The sequence below is a fragment of the Chroicocephalus ridibundus genome, chromosome 1, assembly GCF_963924245.1.
Source record: "Chroicocephalus ridibundus chromosome 1, bChrRid1.1, whole genome shotgun sequence".
NCBI classification, from domain to species: Eukaryota; Metazoa; Chordata; class Aves; order Charadriiformes; family Laridae; genus Chroicocephalus; species Chroicocephalus ridibundus.
Genome location: NC_086284.1, coordinates 180,651,282 through 180,667,895, shown reverse-complemented (window position 1 = coordinate 180,667,895; position 16,614 = coordinate 180,651,282). Strand labels below are relative to the sequence as shown.

Here is a 16,614-nt window from a genome sequence, read left to right as displayed (position 1 = left end):
TTGCGTATTTTTTCAGTATATGAACAATATGAATTATGTATGCAGTACTTGTATAATCTATTTGAATTAGTGTAGCAGAAACAAGTAATAACTCACAACGTAAAACAATACTAATACAATCTGTGGGCATGGGAGGAAGAGGAATTACGTTCAGTTGTCTTTTAATTGGTTCTGCTGGCTTCTGTATTATAAAATATTCCTTTAGTTATTTAAGCTTTAAAATATGTGAGTTAAGTACAGTAAATGATTGACATGTTGGAATGTTTTTGTAACTTACCCTGGTAATTATTACTTAGCAAACTGAGTCTTCAGTGCCAAAAGAACAGCCATGAATCAGCTTTGAAAGTAAATGGATAATTTCATCTGGGGAGCATTGTGAATTTGATATACAAAAAAAGCAGAGAGCCAGAATCTTTGTACCTAGAATGAAATGTCAGGTACTTGTCAGATTAATTCGGCACTGTGTGCGTTTGATCTGATCTTTGATCTTTACTTTCTTTTTGACCCTAATTGTTTGCTCTGCCCTGCTCCCTCTGCTGGAGTCTTGGATAAACTGAATGGCAAAATTGTTTCCTGAAAAGATTAATCATGCATGTACTGTTTGCTTTACAAATGTTCTACAGTCAAGATTTAAGTAAGTCTTTGATGGCTGTTTATATGACAGAATTGCCTACTATGTTCAGGAATAATGTATGCTGTTTAAAATGACAGTGTTACAGAGCTTCTGCAGTGATAAGCCAAATTTTGCTGTCTGTGACGTTAGAGGAACCCACTGACAGGTGTTGGGAGTGCAGAATTTTGGCCCAACCATTTTGTTAGTTTGTGTTGAATCCAGATGTGGCCTGTCAGTTTGGTTTGCCAGGTTCTGATGTTTAATAGCCACACAATGGGTTATTGGCCAAGACACAACAGTAGAGAAGAGGTATAGACAGAGCCCTCCTGATCTTGCTGGATCACCTTTGAGGCTTCCATAAGTTCAAGGTGCCTGATCCTTCCCATAGATGTCTATTTACAATTGCAGTGGTTATCATCTCTTCTGTAAGCAAAATGCACTGCTGGAATAAGCATGACTGGTATGCCAAGGAAGGGAAGGATGGTGCGAGGAGGACAGTGGGAGTACAGTCCATTTACTGGCATAAAGCTCTTCATGAGGTGCACAGGCACATGTACTCTCACTGCAGGGTCTGTTCTCATGCAACCACGTCATTTGCTTTTTGTAAGATGTGTTTTAATAAAAAGGTGTTGGGTCTCTGGAAACAATGAACTTCAATGTCAAGTAACAGAAATTTTCTGTAAAAATGAGTAACAAGCAATCATGGTTTAGCCTTGCATCACTTCTGTGTTAATTTTTAAAAGCATAGAATGGGACCAATTGCTGATAATTTGCTATTACACATAATATTGCATGGGATAATGAATTACTGTGAATTCTTTGATAGAGAGATTACCTGCTCCATGTAAGATCTATTGTAACTCTCCCTCTTTACTGCTTCTTCCTGCAAATCTACCACATTTTTTCCAGAAGGCTTTTCCTAATACAAAGATGTACTGCTTCAAATGTGAATCATTTAGTGGAAATCCACATCTTAATCATAGTTTACTACAGAGTCCTTCAAAGAACCACAGATGAAGTTGGAAGCTAGTTGTGAGGAGAAATGCTATGATTTAATTGTCAGGAAGCGCTTACAATGCTTATTTATACATGCTCATACTCTGCCTTGTGCTGCTCTGCATGGGTGTATTAAACACGCAAATACATGACTACCAATTTTCATGTTGATTTTGGAATATAATGTCATCTAGGACCGTTAAAATGAAAATATGGTCATTGTTTTCTGAGGCTATTGACAGCTTATGCATCATCATTTGGAAAACTGGTATAAATGCCATGGGGTGGACAGTGTGATTTAATGAAAAGGGCACTGGACAAATCATCATCAGTGTTTGGTTCCTCTGTGGCGTCTAACCTGCTGTTTGACTGTGAGCATGTCACTTTGCCATTAGGTGTCTTAGTTTCCCTTCTGTAAAATGATGGTAGTTATTATTCTATTTATTTATTGAGACCTTGAATGAAAACATGCTATAGGAATTTATTTGTAAAAAATAGGAAGTACTACTACTATTACAGTGATGGCAGATAGATTTATCTACTTCAAGTAGCTGTAGCAGATGAAGTTATTTTTAATATCCATAGTGAAGCACTTGCATTAGTAGCATTAGTAGCATTTGCACTTAATAGCTGGCATATTCTTCCATTGTACAGTGGAGCTAGTAAACTATTCTGCCAGCAGTAAAAACAAGACTGCTGTGTTAAAAAGATAGGCATAGCAAGAGGACAGCACTAGTAGTTCTCATCCCTTTTCATTATTTTGTATTGCTGCATATAAGATAGTGTCAAATTTTGCTGTAAATGAATTAAGGAAATTGTCTTAGTTCAGCTGGTAAGAACTCAGGGAGTACATTCAGTCTATTCAGTATTTTTATGAGTGCCTTGTCTTTTGAAGACTTCCATAAAAATAATCAGTAATACATCTTGTTGTGCTAAGGCAGGCCTAGAGGAAACATAATTAATAATCCTAATAATAAGTCTTGATAATTTTCTAAAAATCAAACATATTGCAACTGTTAAAAAAAAGATAGGCTACAAAATTAAAATTGTCTTGTTGTATAAGCCCTGCAATGGGTAGACAAGTTTGTACCATTCAGTATAATTGAAGTTTACCATAGTAGTAGATTACCAGGTTGGTGAAAGCCCATGGAAACCTTGCGTGTATCCCAAGACAGATTTGGGTTCTTGTCTAAAAGACCTAAATATAATGTGGAAAACTGATCTTCCAAGATGAATAGTCACTGAAACAACTCTTGTAATAATGGCTAATAACAGGTTAGTAACTTGGCCTCCAGACTCATCTGTTACATGTTAAGAACTAGTTCACTTAACTTGTTTTACTTGCTTTTGGGAATTCATTGTGAGCTACTCACTTTTAAGATGGTAACTGGATATTTTTTCAGCATGTATATCCATGGACGACAAAACTGGGGGAAAAAAAGACCTGATGTATTTGCCTTCTTGGACTCAGTTTTGCAAATGCTCAGAATTTACCCATCTAGTCACCAAGAAAAAACAGATGCATGCTACAGTTCACAGTATTTTCTGATCTTCAAAGATTTCATCACAGGTTGGATTCCCTTTGCAAGTCACCAGAGACACAGCGTGGTGATCGATTGGCACAGAGTATAATTAAGATATCATTATAGTGAGCCATGTTGCCAATGCAGTCATTGAAGTAAAACTTTTTATCTTTTGAAAAGATAAAAGTTTTGTTTGCTGGTATGTTGCTTTTATAGTGAGCAGTTGGAAACAGGCTGCAGGAGTACTGATGGGAGAACAGACGATGTGTTCATCTGACTGTTCAAAATAACCTATCGCCTTTCCAGTACAGTACGTCAGCTCATGGTGCAGGTACTTTTTATAAAGGTAGATCTGGTACTTTTGTTTAGAGTAGGAGCATTTTAAAACTCAGCATGTACTCTTACAATGCCACTCCTACTGATATCAGTGGGGTTTGCGTGTGCTTTGGTGGTGTGATATAGGACTAGTTCTGTTACACTAACTTATTTAAAGATTTTCAGTATTCTAATAATTGTAAGTTTTTAATCACTGTAGCTTGTAAGAGTCTACCAAGTTTAACAAGAAATGTTTGCAGTTTCAGCTGGTTTGGTTCTGAGTATACATGCACAGGCACACAAATAAAATATAATCGGAACCATTCCACTGGGGATAGCTAAAGATCTAGTGCCTTGATCTTAGTATTTTTCAGCATTACACTACAAATGCTGACCTGCAAGCCATCTTTCATCTCCTTCTCTTTTCTAGAGAGAGCAAATTGCTGATTTTGACAGGCTAACACTGAAAGGAGAAATTAGAAAACCTGTTTGATGCCCTTTTTGGAAGGAAAACATTGCAGGTGCCAGACATGAGACATACCCATTACAGTTGTTTCTGGTTTTCATAGTAATAATATGTAAGCCTACAATTTACCAACTAGCTCTTTCTGGCTATTAGCTGTGCTTGATCTAGCTAATGGCCATAAATCTCACCCTAGCTATGTCTTCTTGGCAATATGGTTTAACGGCTGGCCAGTTTGTTGAGAACCTCCCGTATTTGTCTCTGGAGCACTGTGAGGAATTTCTTCTCAGCAGCCCAAACTTTGCGGTATTGCTCACATGAGACCCAGTGACTGATCGCATTGCACTAACTCTTTTTCTTTGTCTCACTTCTCCAAACATCCCCCGAGAAGTAGCTCTGGGTGATGGGACTTCTCTGGTAAGTCCCTTAGTTACTCAGTGAACAAAAATTGGATGAAAAGCGTCTCCATGGTGATTCTGACCCAAAAGAGTATTCTGAATTTAAAAACTGTTAGCGCAGATGAACTACTGCTTTGCTCGTGTAAGCAATGTGAGGATTTTAGGGAGAAATAATGTTGCCTATTTAGCCAATTGGTACAGTTGGAAGAAGTAGAGGTTTTTGATTTTTGTGCCTGAAAGTTTCTCAGTTTTTCCATCCGTATCAGCTAAACTCTCCCTACAGTAGCTTTCCTTATATTCTTAAACCCTTATAGTTACAACAATACAACAATAACACATAGCCAACACAGACTGGAATGGCCTGTGTATTACTTACTAGCCTGTGAAAAACTAGTTTAGTTTGGGAAGACATTATTGAACAAATTTGGAAATAATTTCTGTTACCTCCACCATCACTGCAGGTATTTAAAAGATGTGTAGGCATGACATTTAGGGACATAGTTTAGTGGTGGACTTGGTAGAGTGAGGTTAACCGTTGGACTTGATGGTCTTAAGGGTCTTTTCCAACCTAAATGATTCTATGAGTCTATGAAATATGCATAGGTAACGTTTAGTAGTTCTGTTGCACAAAAACATCTTCCTACTTTATGTTCCAAGAAGAAAATAATCTGGAAAAAAAGGAACCTATCTAAAATAACGAGATTATTTAACTGGTAGGTTAAAAAGAGCTGGCAGTTGCTGCAGCATACACTGGGAAAAAGAAGAGGTTTTCCTCCATCGTATGATGTGGAGCACATACTTTACCACATGAGTCGAGTCCAAAAAGGAGACTAGGACATTGGAGTTCACTTTTGGTAAATCCACCTCTATTTGGTAAATAGAGCTCTGATTTAAAGATGTTTTTAAGAAAAGTGGATGTATTGTTGATTTTCTCATTGTGGATCAAAGAATGTGATGAAAGCCACCATCTCTTATTCCGATCCTCTTAAGATATTAGGGTCTGGTCTGTAGATTTCTTGTGACTGGTGTCGTCCTGTGGGTGATACAAGCAGACAAGTATTGCTTACTACTAATAGAAATTAATATGCTAGAAAAACAGGCTTCAGGTTTCCCTGGTCAGCCAGAGCACTGGTTAATGCTGGTTTTCTAGAATCCCCTAAATATATATCTGTCTGAAGGTGAATCACTCCCATCTACCACCAAGGCTGGCTTTTTAAGTCTAAAATGTGATTTGTTGTGTTTACAAAAACGCATTAAGACAAGTGTTGAAAATCTCATGATCAAAATGATACTGTTAAAATACTGGGTTTATCTTAATATTCAGTAGTGTATGATTCACTACCTGGATGAGTTTTTCTTTTGCCAAATAAATCAATGTTTTTGTTCCTTTGCCAGAATAAATCCTTTGAGCCTTTATCAAAGTGAAAGGATAATAACGTGCTAAACAGTATGGAAGAATTAGGTGATAAAGTATTACAGTAAAGAATGAAGTTAATAAGTACACAGTTCTCAAATTATACCTTGATTTTGAAGTGAATGCAGAAACCTTACCCAACAGTGATTTGATAATTGTTGTAAAGTATTAACACATTTCCTTTACTTCAAAATCTCTACGTGAAGTATGTTTTTAAATTATACATTTTAAAATTCAGCAAAAGATCAAACAACAAAATTAACTATTTTGACTAAAAGCATATATTCTGTAATGTGAAACAGACTGTGAGTAATAAGAACTAGCTGGAATAGGAATAGGATGTCTACCCACCGAAGTACAGATAACTTATTTACCTTGTAAGCTCTCAACAGCTGGAAGAAATAAAGTTATCGAAATACTACCCAAAGTAGCTGGAAAGTATAAATATATGTATATATATCTATATATATGTTTAAATAATGGGGAGTTTTAAATTATCACAAAACGTTTGCATGAAATACTCAGGTCTGATATTTTTATTTTAGCAGTCTACAGGAATTTTGATATAGTTGTGTAGTCATATCTTTCACATAGAATTTTATAATGCAGTCTGTTTACAGTTTTTATACTTAATGCAAAGCAGTTATAATGATGCTGTGGGCCATGGGGAAGACAATGGAAAACAATGAAAAAACATGTTAAAAATAAAAAGGTATTATATGAAATTTAGTCTAAAACATAGCTTGAATGAGGTCTGACAGAGCTGATATGGCTGGTTGTTTCCTGTGCCAGGAACTACCGTGGAACCCCACCAGGAAGTGTGCTACAGAGCAGGATCACATTACACCCTTGTTTTATGGTTCATTTCACTTATTTAATGCAATTTGAGAACCTGCAAAAAAAGAGCACTCTAAAAAGGGGATGTTTATTATTTGAAAATATGTCATTTCTTTGACTGAAGTAAGTTGGGGTTGGGGGACACCTGATGTGCCTAATGTAAGGCAACGCAAATCAGTACCACCATGCAGCAGGTTGTATGCAAAAGCAAAATGTTTCCATATTCGTGAAATGTAAAGAATGATGCAGCTATACACTGTACGCTTTTGCTTGTCTACTTCAGTAAACCAAGTGTGCTACGGTGCTACAACAACAACAAAAACCGTAGTAGTTGCCCTTTACTACTCCAAGTAAATTTTAATACAGTACAGCGGTTTATTAAAATTATGTAGACTAAAAGGATTGTTTAGTGTTCCAGCTGATTTATAGAGCATGATAAAACATTCCAAAATATTTGGAAGCAAGGAACATGCTACAGCCTGTATTTGGTTTGACAAAGCTGTGTTCATAGGAAAGAAGAATGTTCAATGTGCTAACTAGATAATGATTCATCAATTCTGGCAGAGGAACTAATTTTTGTTAATGTAGTACTTAAAAATGTGTGGAATGAACAGCTGGATACCACAGTTGTGGCATGCCATGTTAAGTCTCTGTCTGTTTTCCCCTACAGTGATCTCAGTATGAACAACATTACTAAACTGCCCTCAAACCCTGTGCACAATCTCCGCTTCCTGGAAGAGCTGTAAGTATCATTGTATCCTTGATGGGCATAGTCAGCACTAGACACATTCCTGTGTTTGTCTCTCATACTTACTGTGGGAACCAGATAAAACAGTGCAGGAAAGCTGTCAGCCTGACACTTTTGGCACATGCGGAAACACTTAGCTGAAAAAAAACCAATTGCTCGTGATTCTGGAAATGAACTTATAAAAGAGTTACCGTGAGGCTACAACTTCTCTAAGCAGAGACAGAGCCAAACAAATTAAAATTTTTAAACAAGGGCTGTTTAAAAGAGCTGGATTGCTTTTTGGAAATAGTTAAGCAGCAGGATATTAAAAGTTTGAATACTGGCTCATGTTTATTAAAATCGCAAGTAAAGCTATAATCAAAACCAAAACCTGCTGCCTCGTTCTCCCTATGTCAAGGACAATTGAGCCCACATTTCATTGTATTGAGGCTTCTTGTCCTAATCACTTTTAATTACTGTTTCCTTGCTCTTAAATTTAGCATCCCTGAAGGCTGACTGTAAAATGCAGAATCCTGCAGAAAGCTTAGTTACGCTATCTAGTATGTTCACTGAGGGGAGAAAGTACACTGCGAAAACTAGCTAATCAAGCACAACATCAAAAGAGGAATGCTGGTTTGAAGTGATGGTGACTAACCAAAAGTGAAAAGTATTGTGCATTCATGAGACCTGGATTTGGCAGTGACCCTAGTTATAATGGCCTAAGCTTAAAAGAAAATTTAAGTTCCTGAGGAGTGATGGAGGCTCTGTAACTGATGTACCATAGATCTGGTGGGGAAAAGCTGGCACCTGCATTTGCATGAGTACCTCTGAAAGTTGATTAAAAGAATTGTCTAGGCATCCAGCCTCTTATGAAATGGGATTTATAAGCTTTTAAAAGTGAAAGCCTCCTTTTTTTATAGCAAGTTTAGCTGCTAACACACCATAAAACCCACGTAAGATATGCAAAGTCATGGTGCTGCCCTTCTTGCAAAGTCACAGTCTATTTTAAGCTATGAAATATGTACAATCCTCCACTATTTAGATGGGTATTGCACTGACAACTTTTGGTGTCCTTCCTAATGCTCATTTGAATTTTGCCACCTGGTCTTTCCAGCTGGCATCTATGAAAAAAAAAAAGAAATTAAAACAATTTTGGTAACACTAACTTGGAACAATACTCTTTTTGCAAGCAGATTTTCCTTTCATGTCTTATTTTTGTTAATGTCAGCATTTCTATTTTAAAAGCATTATTTCTTTTCATTCTCTCTCCTCCTTTACTTATTTCTTTTCTTTGGTTATCATTATCTGTATTGCTCTTGGTGGAACTTTCAAATAACATACAGATATGGACATAACAATGAGAGGTGTCGCACACCAAGAGTTAACAGAATCAAGTGCGTATGAAGTGAATCATGCCACAAAGACCTTGCTTGTGGATTTTTGCATCATGTTCATGTTTGCTTGTCCAGTCTCCTGTTAATTGTAATAACGCTACTAAAATCTTCCAACCCAAAGATTTCAGTCATTAAAGAAAAGAAGAAAAACAAAAGTTTGGGCTTTTCATGGAAGGAAGTTCTAATGCATTAATCCAAGTTACCTTCACTCTTTCATTTTACGGTCCAAAGTTAGAGGACCCAAATAGTGAGACTTCTGTCGCTGCTTAAGAAACCGTTTAGCAGTCTAATTCATCTTCCTGATGAAGACCTTTGAAAGTGTACTGACCTTATTCTTGTCTCAGGCCTACTTTTTCCACTGGAAATATTAAACCATTATCCTTACACCCTTCTGTTCCAGATTAAGTAATTCCAGTCATTCATTGCTGGTAGTACCAGAAAAATATTTAGTTAGTTGTGGTTTACATACATGCAGTCAGCTCCTCCATTTGTTTCACACAAGACAATAATTTCCGTATCTTATTTATTCTGATGCTGTTTTGTGAAACCCCTCCATTTGGTATTCACTTTTCAAATAAACATAGAAAACTGAAGTCTTCAAAGAGTTGAGGCAACTGATTACCCCTTCTTGGTGCAAATTCACACCCATTGTGCTGAGAGAGTCTTCGGTGTTCAGAGGCATGTATTACAATTCAGTCTAGTATTACGTAGAAAAAGTATAGACGATGGAAAGGGATTTGGCTATTCAATTTTGAAGTAGGGGATAACAGCCATCGTAGTTCCCATGCTTCCCTTATGCTCACTTCTGAGCAGTGGTTGTACGTTTGAAAAATATTTTGCCCATCCAGGCATTGCCACATGATTTTTATTCCCAGTTTACCTGGGAATTCTGTGTTTTGTTTATGTAGCTCAGTTAAAAGGGACTGTTGCAAAATATAACTTTGGCCCATAATGCAGACATTGTAAAAATAAGGTTTTATGAGATCTTTAGACCAAAGCAATGTTTCCATGAAATTAAAATGCATCTTAGAAATGTCTCTCCGCTCTTTGAAATACAACAACAGCAGGATCTTAAAATGCATTTTTTAGGGTTTTTTAGTGTTGAAAAAAGTATTACTAATCCCTTTATTAGAGGGCTGGTTCAAAAATCTGATAAAAGCAAACAGTTGATCCTCTGAGTTTTAGCTTAGATGTTATGTCCTAGATGCCTGGTTTGGCAATACTGGTGAGTCATTACCCCAAAAGAACTGAGAATTTATTAAGACAGTTAAACCAATTGTTTTGACTCCAAAGCAAGGATGTATGAGCCAGGTCTGCTCAGCCAGTTCTGACCTTCTAGGCTGAATCTGATCCAGTCTTCCAGACAAGGTTAGACACCTCTGCAAGCAGCATTCTTGCAATCCTGATGATCATGCCTGGTATTTATCCTTAACCAAAGACTTTGATCACTGTCACTGAAATACAACATATTGAAAGTATGCTGTATTTTCGAGGTGCGTGTTCCTCTAAAAATTTTGGAAAACATTGTGGTACTTTGAAAACTGAACTGTTCTAGCTCCTAAAATGTTTGGTTTTGTGCAAGATCTTGTATTTGTGAAAATGATGGCCTTTCAGGTGTAATTTTCTCTTAAAGTGCATATGATGGAACTCCCACCAAGAAAGAAATATGCTTCGGCTGCTTGATTATCAGCAAGTTGCTCTGCATGAACTTGTACAACACCATTAAGTCAAATTCTTCATTATAAATTCAAAATAACTGCAGATATTTATCAGTATGACTGAGTCCAAGACTTGATCTCATGTGGAGTATTCCTATACATATGCCATTCTACAATATGTGTGGAATGCCCATATTAATAGAGCAGTAAGTTAGAGTAGAGCATGAAAAAAAGATTTTTTAAGAAGTGTAAAGAATTACCTAGGGTGTGACTCTTAAGAGTTTAAGAGGCAACTGCATCTGAGTGTAGACATATCATTTTGTGATTACTAACACTTCAAAGCAGTGCCTGAAACTGTTTTATTTTATAAATTAATGTCTCTATGAAGAGTGAGGAAGAAAGCCAATAGTAATTTAAAACTATTTGAATCAGACCTAACTACAAATATCTCCAACTAGATATATCTCCACACACACATACATATGTATATGCATAAATATATGCACACACACCCACGCATGCACATATATAAGGCTTTTATTTTAATTTTAAGCACAGGAACATTCTACAGATAAGCAAAAGTCCAAGTGATTTTTAGTACATTGCTATTTTTCAGCAATTTAAAACAGGTGTTTTAGTAAATCAGAAACAAAGGACTGCTTTATTACAGTTATTTTACCTACAGAGTAAGGCAGTTCAAAATAACTTGCATTTCACAAAATGAAGCATTAATTCATTAATTGCAAGGTGCAAGAAAGCTTACTGACACCTGTGTTATTTCTTAAAATAACCTTGAAGGGAATTAAATATATGTACAAAGTTTTGGAGATTGATCACAGTATTATTACAGCAGTTACTCATGCAGAAGTGCCTTTAAAAGTGCATTTTACTGCAATACTGAAGCGCAGAATTACAGATACAATACAAAACAGACATATGTGAATCTCCCCATGATTTGTGTGGAAATCCCTTTACACTGCAGAAGTGGTCGAGAGGCCACTGTATACATGAAAATGAAGTCCTAAATTACCAGGCACAATCCATTACCATCTGTTCTTATTTACTGTTTTCCCTTTACTTCTCTCTCTGTTTGCTCTTTTTTCTTACAAAGAGGTTTTCAAAGCTGTTAATGGGAATTAGGTGTTCTTTTCCCCACTGACTTTGACCAGTGGGACTGAGCTCTCTGGTCATTTACATCTTTGAAAAATGAGAGCATTAGCTCCTGGGGTCTTGCACAGTCTTTATTTTTGTGCTGGTGCAGGCACGTTGTGGCTAGCATTGAAAACGGATTCTGTACTTTTTACTATTCTGTAAGTTAGTAGAAAACATAAAAGTGCTGAAACCATAGTCCAAAACTTTTTGGAGAAAGTGGGGGAATCTTGTAATTTACTTCAAAGGTCTTTGGACAGAATGCTTAAATACTAAAATCTTTTCCAAAGATTAATCTGCATAGATTTAAAAACCTCCAAGGCAAAAAACTACAAATATCTGCAACTGACATTCGCAACAAAAGTAAAAATAGCATATCATCTAGTGGTCTCAAATTGTCCACACATGCTTCCTTACGATGTCACTTAAATACCAGTTTCACAGTTCTTGCACAGCAGGTTTTAGTGGAGCTGTTCCTGGTGGAAATTGGCTTATGCCACCTCTGTCAGCTACAGTTCCAAGAACTTTCACTGCTAAATGATTTACAATCCCATAGGTAATTTCAGAGCTGTGCAGCATAAGTTGTGAATTCAATTTCCTCACATAAATTGTGAATTTGGTTTCTTCACTTCATACACGCATACATGTAGAGGCGATCTGTTCAGACTATGCCACTGTGTTCGATACGTGGTGTTTGTCAGTGAGAAGTACCTGCCAGCAGCCAGGCAAGTGGCCCATGGCACATTGTAGATTCTGTTGCCATAAGAGAGACTTTGTTGATAACTCAGGGCTGGGACTCCCCAACTTTGCTTTAATACAGCCAGGGAGGCACTCAAAGTCCTGACAGAGGGAATTGCAACGGTCATCTTTAAATTAACCATATGTTGGTAAAAACAGTGAGAAGATGTCTATCTAGTTAATCATTTGGAAGCAATTATGGTACATTTCTCCCCTAGCTTTTGCATACACAGTTAGTTTGATTTACTAGAAAAGAACAAACCCAAACACAGAAGATTCCTACTGTATGAGATAACAGCTTGTAACCTTCACGCTCACAAAATAAGGGCCCTGATGTTCTGGAGCTGTCACTGCCTTTGTTGCTATCCCTTTGATGCCACCAAAGCGAGTAACAACAAAGAACTCTGACATGTGGATGTGTCAGCCTGGCACCCTCCAAACTGCCCTTTTTGCTGTCTTACCAAGAATGACAAGATGGGGAACAAAAAAAAAAAGAGAGAAACAACAGAGCAAATGCCCTTACTAAATTAGAGCTGCTTGCATTGCTTGTTGAATAGCTTGTGCTGACAGACAATTATTCTGGAAATGTTAATGCAAATTGCACAGAGCAACCTTGACACTCGAACTGCTGTGCATCTGTGGTGTAAAGGCGAAGAAGGGGAGAAGATGGGGGAAGGAAGAAGATAAAAGAGAAGTGAAAATAGTAAGATACGCATGCTCGTGGAAAAACTAAATGTTCTAGGTTGAAGTCCAAGTGCTGCTGCGTTGCTCTTACTGAGGGCATGTTGAAGTTTATTTTTGGCTTGTAGTTTGTAAATGCTTTCTGGAACTTGTAATTTATTATCCAGCAATACTCCTTAGGAACTAGTTTAGAATATCAAAAAAAAGTCATAGGAAGAGCTTTTTGTGTTTTGCGATCAATACAGATAGTGAAATTATACTTAATTAAACTATGGTGAAACGGTTCTTTATTAAATGTGCTGTATATCTGTAGATCCTGAGGCAGGATTTTAATTTGAGTCTTACACATTCTGTGTGTACTGCAGTAGCAAGTAGGCAGAAATAATTTCTTTTTTTGTCAGTGGAAGTTCAGCCTGTTTGTAGAGTTCTTGATTTCAGTGCAGTGAATACTTCTGTTACCTACGCTGTTCAATTTTCCACTTGCGAAGGATTACGGGTAATGAATTCAGCCGATATCACATTTGTACCTAATAGGTTTACAAGCACAGTAAAACCAACTTCTTCTCTCTAAGTTGTTTTTTTGAATTTCCAAACAGCGTTAGCAGTAATTTCTCCAGTAGTTCTTTGGTATTGCTTCATTGTACCACTCAAAGCACAGTAGTAACCTCAAAACTTGGATTTACACAATTTCTGTCCTTTGCCTATCACACAGGAATGACAAAACAGTTAACACATTTTTCATTATTGATAATTTGATCATAGTGTGTTGTACTGCAGTACACTTCATCCAGTTCCTGTTATTAATGATTATTATTATTATTAGTTCTTACCCTTTCTGGTGATACTGGCACTACTGGGATAAAACCGAAACAAAAACCAGCATCAGAAGTGTAAATGACACTTGGAAGACCCAGCCTAGGAAATGTAAAGTATATGATCCACCATTTGTTGCTCCATCTTACTGTAACATTTAAACACTGCAAAAAAGAATTTTAACAAATTTAAGATTGATCTGTGAGTAGTGGTTTGGTGATAGCATTCTTCAAACACAGAAGTGAAGTTATGTCTCTTATCGGTTGTATCCTTGGGATCTGCTGCTGGGAATCAGCACAGGTATTCCTGGATGATGTTGGAGCACCTCCGGACAGTTGGCCTGGCTGCAATCAGAAGGCAGGTACCTGGCTGGCTGTTCAGCAGAAGGGTCTTGGTGGAGCCCTGTAGAAAGGCTTCTGCAGCGCCGAGAGCAAAACAGCTTGTCTCAGTGCCGGCCATGGACAGCTTCACGAAAGCAGAGATCAGTTGTCTTTAGCAGTTATTGGATCACACTCATGCCAGGTGCAGAAAGAGTCTCTGCCTTTTATAAGTGGAGAAAGAAACAGTACGTTTTAGACCACATCCTTAACTGACAAAAATCTATGATCTGTTTTATCAAAGCCAGCTCAAGATCAAATACACACTGATTTCATTCCAACTGCTTGAGCTCAGTTGGAGTTATTCCAGTTTACACCCTATGAGAATTTGGCACATGCATTTTAAAAGGCAATTAGGCCCTCAAGCAAGAACAGACTGTGTTATACTTGAATTTCTAACTAAACTATAAGTAGTAATAAATATAATATACAGCACGATTATGACTTGCACACTCCCCTCCCCTTTTTTAAAGAAAGGAGAATATCTTTACATTTTCTTCTTTGATCTCTCTGAGCATCAGATTTTTTAATATATCATTTGACCCACATTTCTTTTTATATTACTATAATGATTACAGTTTTAATTAATGTGACAGATTGAAATATAAAAAGATAATTAAAATACCGAGTAACATTTAAATTCCTAGTCTAACAAAGTAATTCCTCAAAAACATTTTGAAAGATATATGTTGATATCCTCCATTAATTAACTAATAATTAACACAGTAATTAATCACCCATTAATTTGTACATTTCTATTGCATTGGCCCAAGCATAATCACTAATAAATGGCAAATTAATCTCTTCTCTCAAAATTTTAGTTGACTTTGGATAAGTGCTTGATGAGTATCCATATGGTCAAAGCCTTTTTGATGTAAGAAGCAGGAACATTTCATGTTACTTACTTATAGATGTATATGTAAACTGAAGAAAGTTATAGTCATAGAAATATAGAAATTATATATTGGCTATATATTTATATAGTTGGACTAAATATATGCGTAGTCGGGTGCTTATGTATCTTTGATTATGTTTGACAGGAAACAAAATTGAAGCAAAAGATTCAAGGTTGGTAATTCTTCCTTGAACAGAGGCAATTTTTTCTAACCAGAACAAGTTGTTTTAAGAAAAGATTTGGAAATTTATGTTTTCCTGTTATACATCCATGTTGTTCCTCCACAAACAGCCATTTCCTGTTTTAGAAATGGAGATAATAGTTTTAAGATTGGTACTAGTGTTATTGGTACAGCTCCTCAGCGAAGAGATAAGTTACTGGCAAATACGATACTGAGGCAGGATGCAAATGAGAATCCTGTTTCTCCTTGTGTCAGCACAAATTTTTCCACAGACATCAATGAGACTAAGATTTCACCACGGATCTTTATCAGTTATTCAGAACAATTATGGCAGTTGGAAAGGCAGATCAGGCTTTTAAGAAAGAAGTTTCAAATTACAAAAGAGAATTTCTTATCTGTACCCAAGATATAATAGACACAATTCACGATTGCATGAATTTGAATGGAATTTTCTACATGGCATACTAGAGTTTTAGCACCAGATTCAGGAAGTTTAATACCACGTAGCAACAGAACTGTCCCAACTGTTGGCATTTTTTCACTGTCTCAGGCCTTCTGTACTTTCCATTTCTATTCATAAAAGCAAAGATTTTTTTTCACCAGTCTTTAGGTTCTTCTGAATAATTCCTTTTCAATTTTCTGTCTGGAGTGTTTGTTAATTGTAATGAAACACCTGTTTTACAAAAAACAGGAAAATATAAAACTGATATAAAAAATATATTTATGTTAACCTACTCATCTGTAAATATACATATATATATATAACCAAATTCATGATAGCATACTCTTAGCACGTGCTGTCTTTGCTGTCATTCCTTGAATAAAATCAGCAAACCAGTTAGTGAACAGAAGTAAAATTCAGAGTCAAAGGGACTTCGAGGCAAGACAGTAGTTTACAGAATTATTTTTTTAGAAATCCCTCAGTATCTACACAGTTGAAGGATGATTTCAGGCTGCACTCACAATTACAATATGCATAGGATATTGCAGTACATGTGGAGTGATTAAATATAATGCAACACAAATGATGCAATGATATATAACCTAATCTGTATTAAAGGGCATGCACTGGCACTAGTCTAGAAATATTGAGTCAGTCTGGTATTGCTATTACAGTTTACTGACGTAATAATGAGAGTCCAATATATTTATCATAAATTTGAGTGTAATGAAGTTCCACTTATCTGTGTCTGAAACAGAATTACAACAGATTTCACTGGATTTTCACTTAATAGTGGAGCTTCACTCGTTTAACACTGCTTTTTTCTGTCATATGTTGAGCCACACCAAGATCCAGAGTGCCATGTATTCTCCTACATTTCAGCACTTCGCAAGATTTGATCAGTAACTAGTTCCAGAAAATTCCATTGTGCTAATCCTGTTAGAACACAGCATGAATATTAATTAATGTAAACATATGCTTTTTCCCAAGGAGACTGTTA

The 16,614-nt window shown here is 36.5% G+C and overlaps 1 protein-coding gene across 2 annotated transcripts in view; it reads left to right on the top strand.

Moving 5' to 3' along the window:
- The window catches only part of LGR5 (leucine rich repeat containing G protein-coupled receptor 5), a 95,735-nt gene that overhangs the window by 30,453 nt on the left and 48,668 nt on the right, over window positions 1-16,614 (top strand). For both annotated transcript variants that reach the window (XM_063322945.1, XM_063322943.1), the window contains exon 2: window positions 7,230-7,301. In XM_063322945.1, the coding sequence (XP_063179015.1) occupies window positions 7,230-7,301 (72 nt within the window). The remainder of the gene's footprint in view (window positions 1-7,229; window positions 7,302-16,614) is intronic.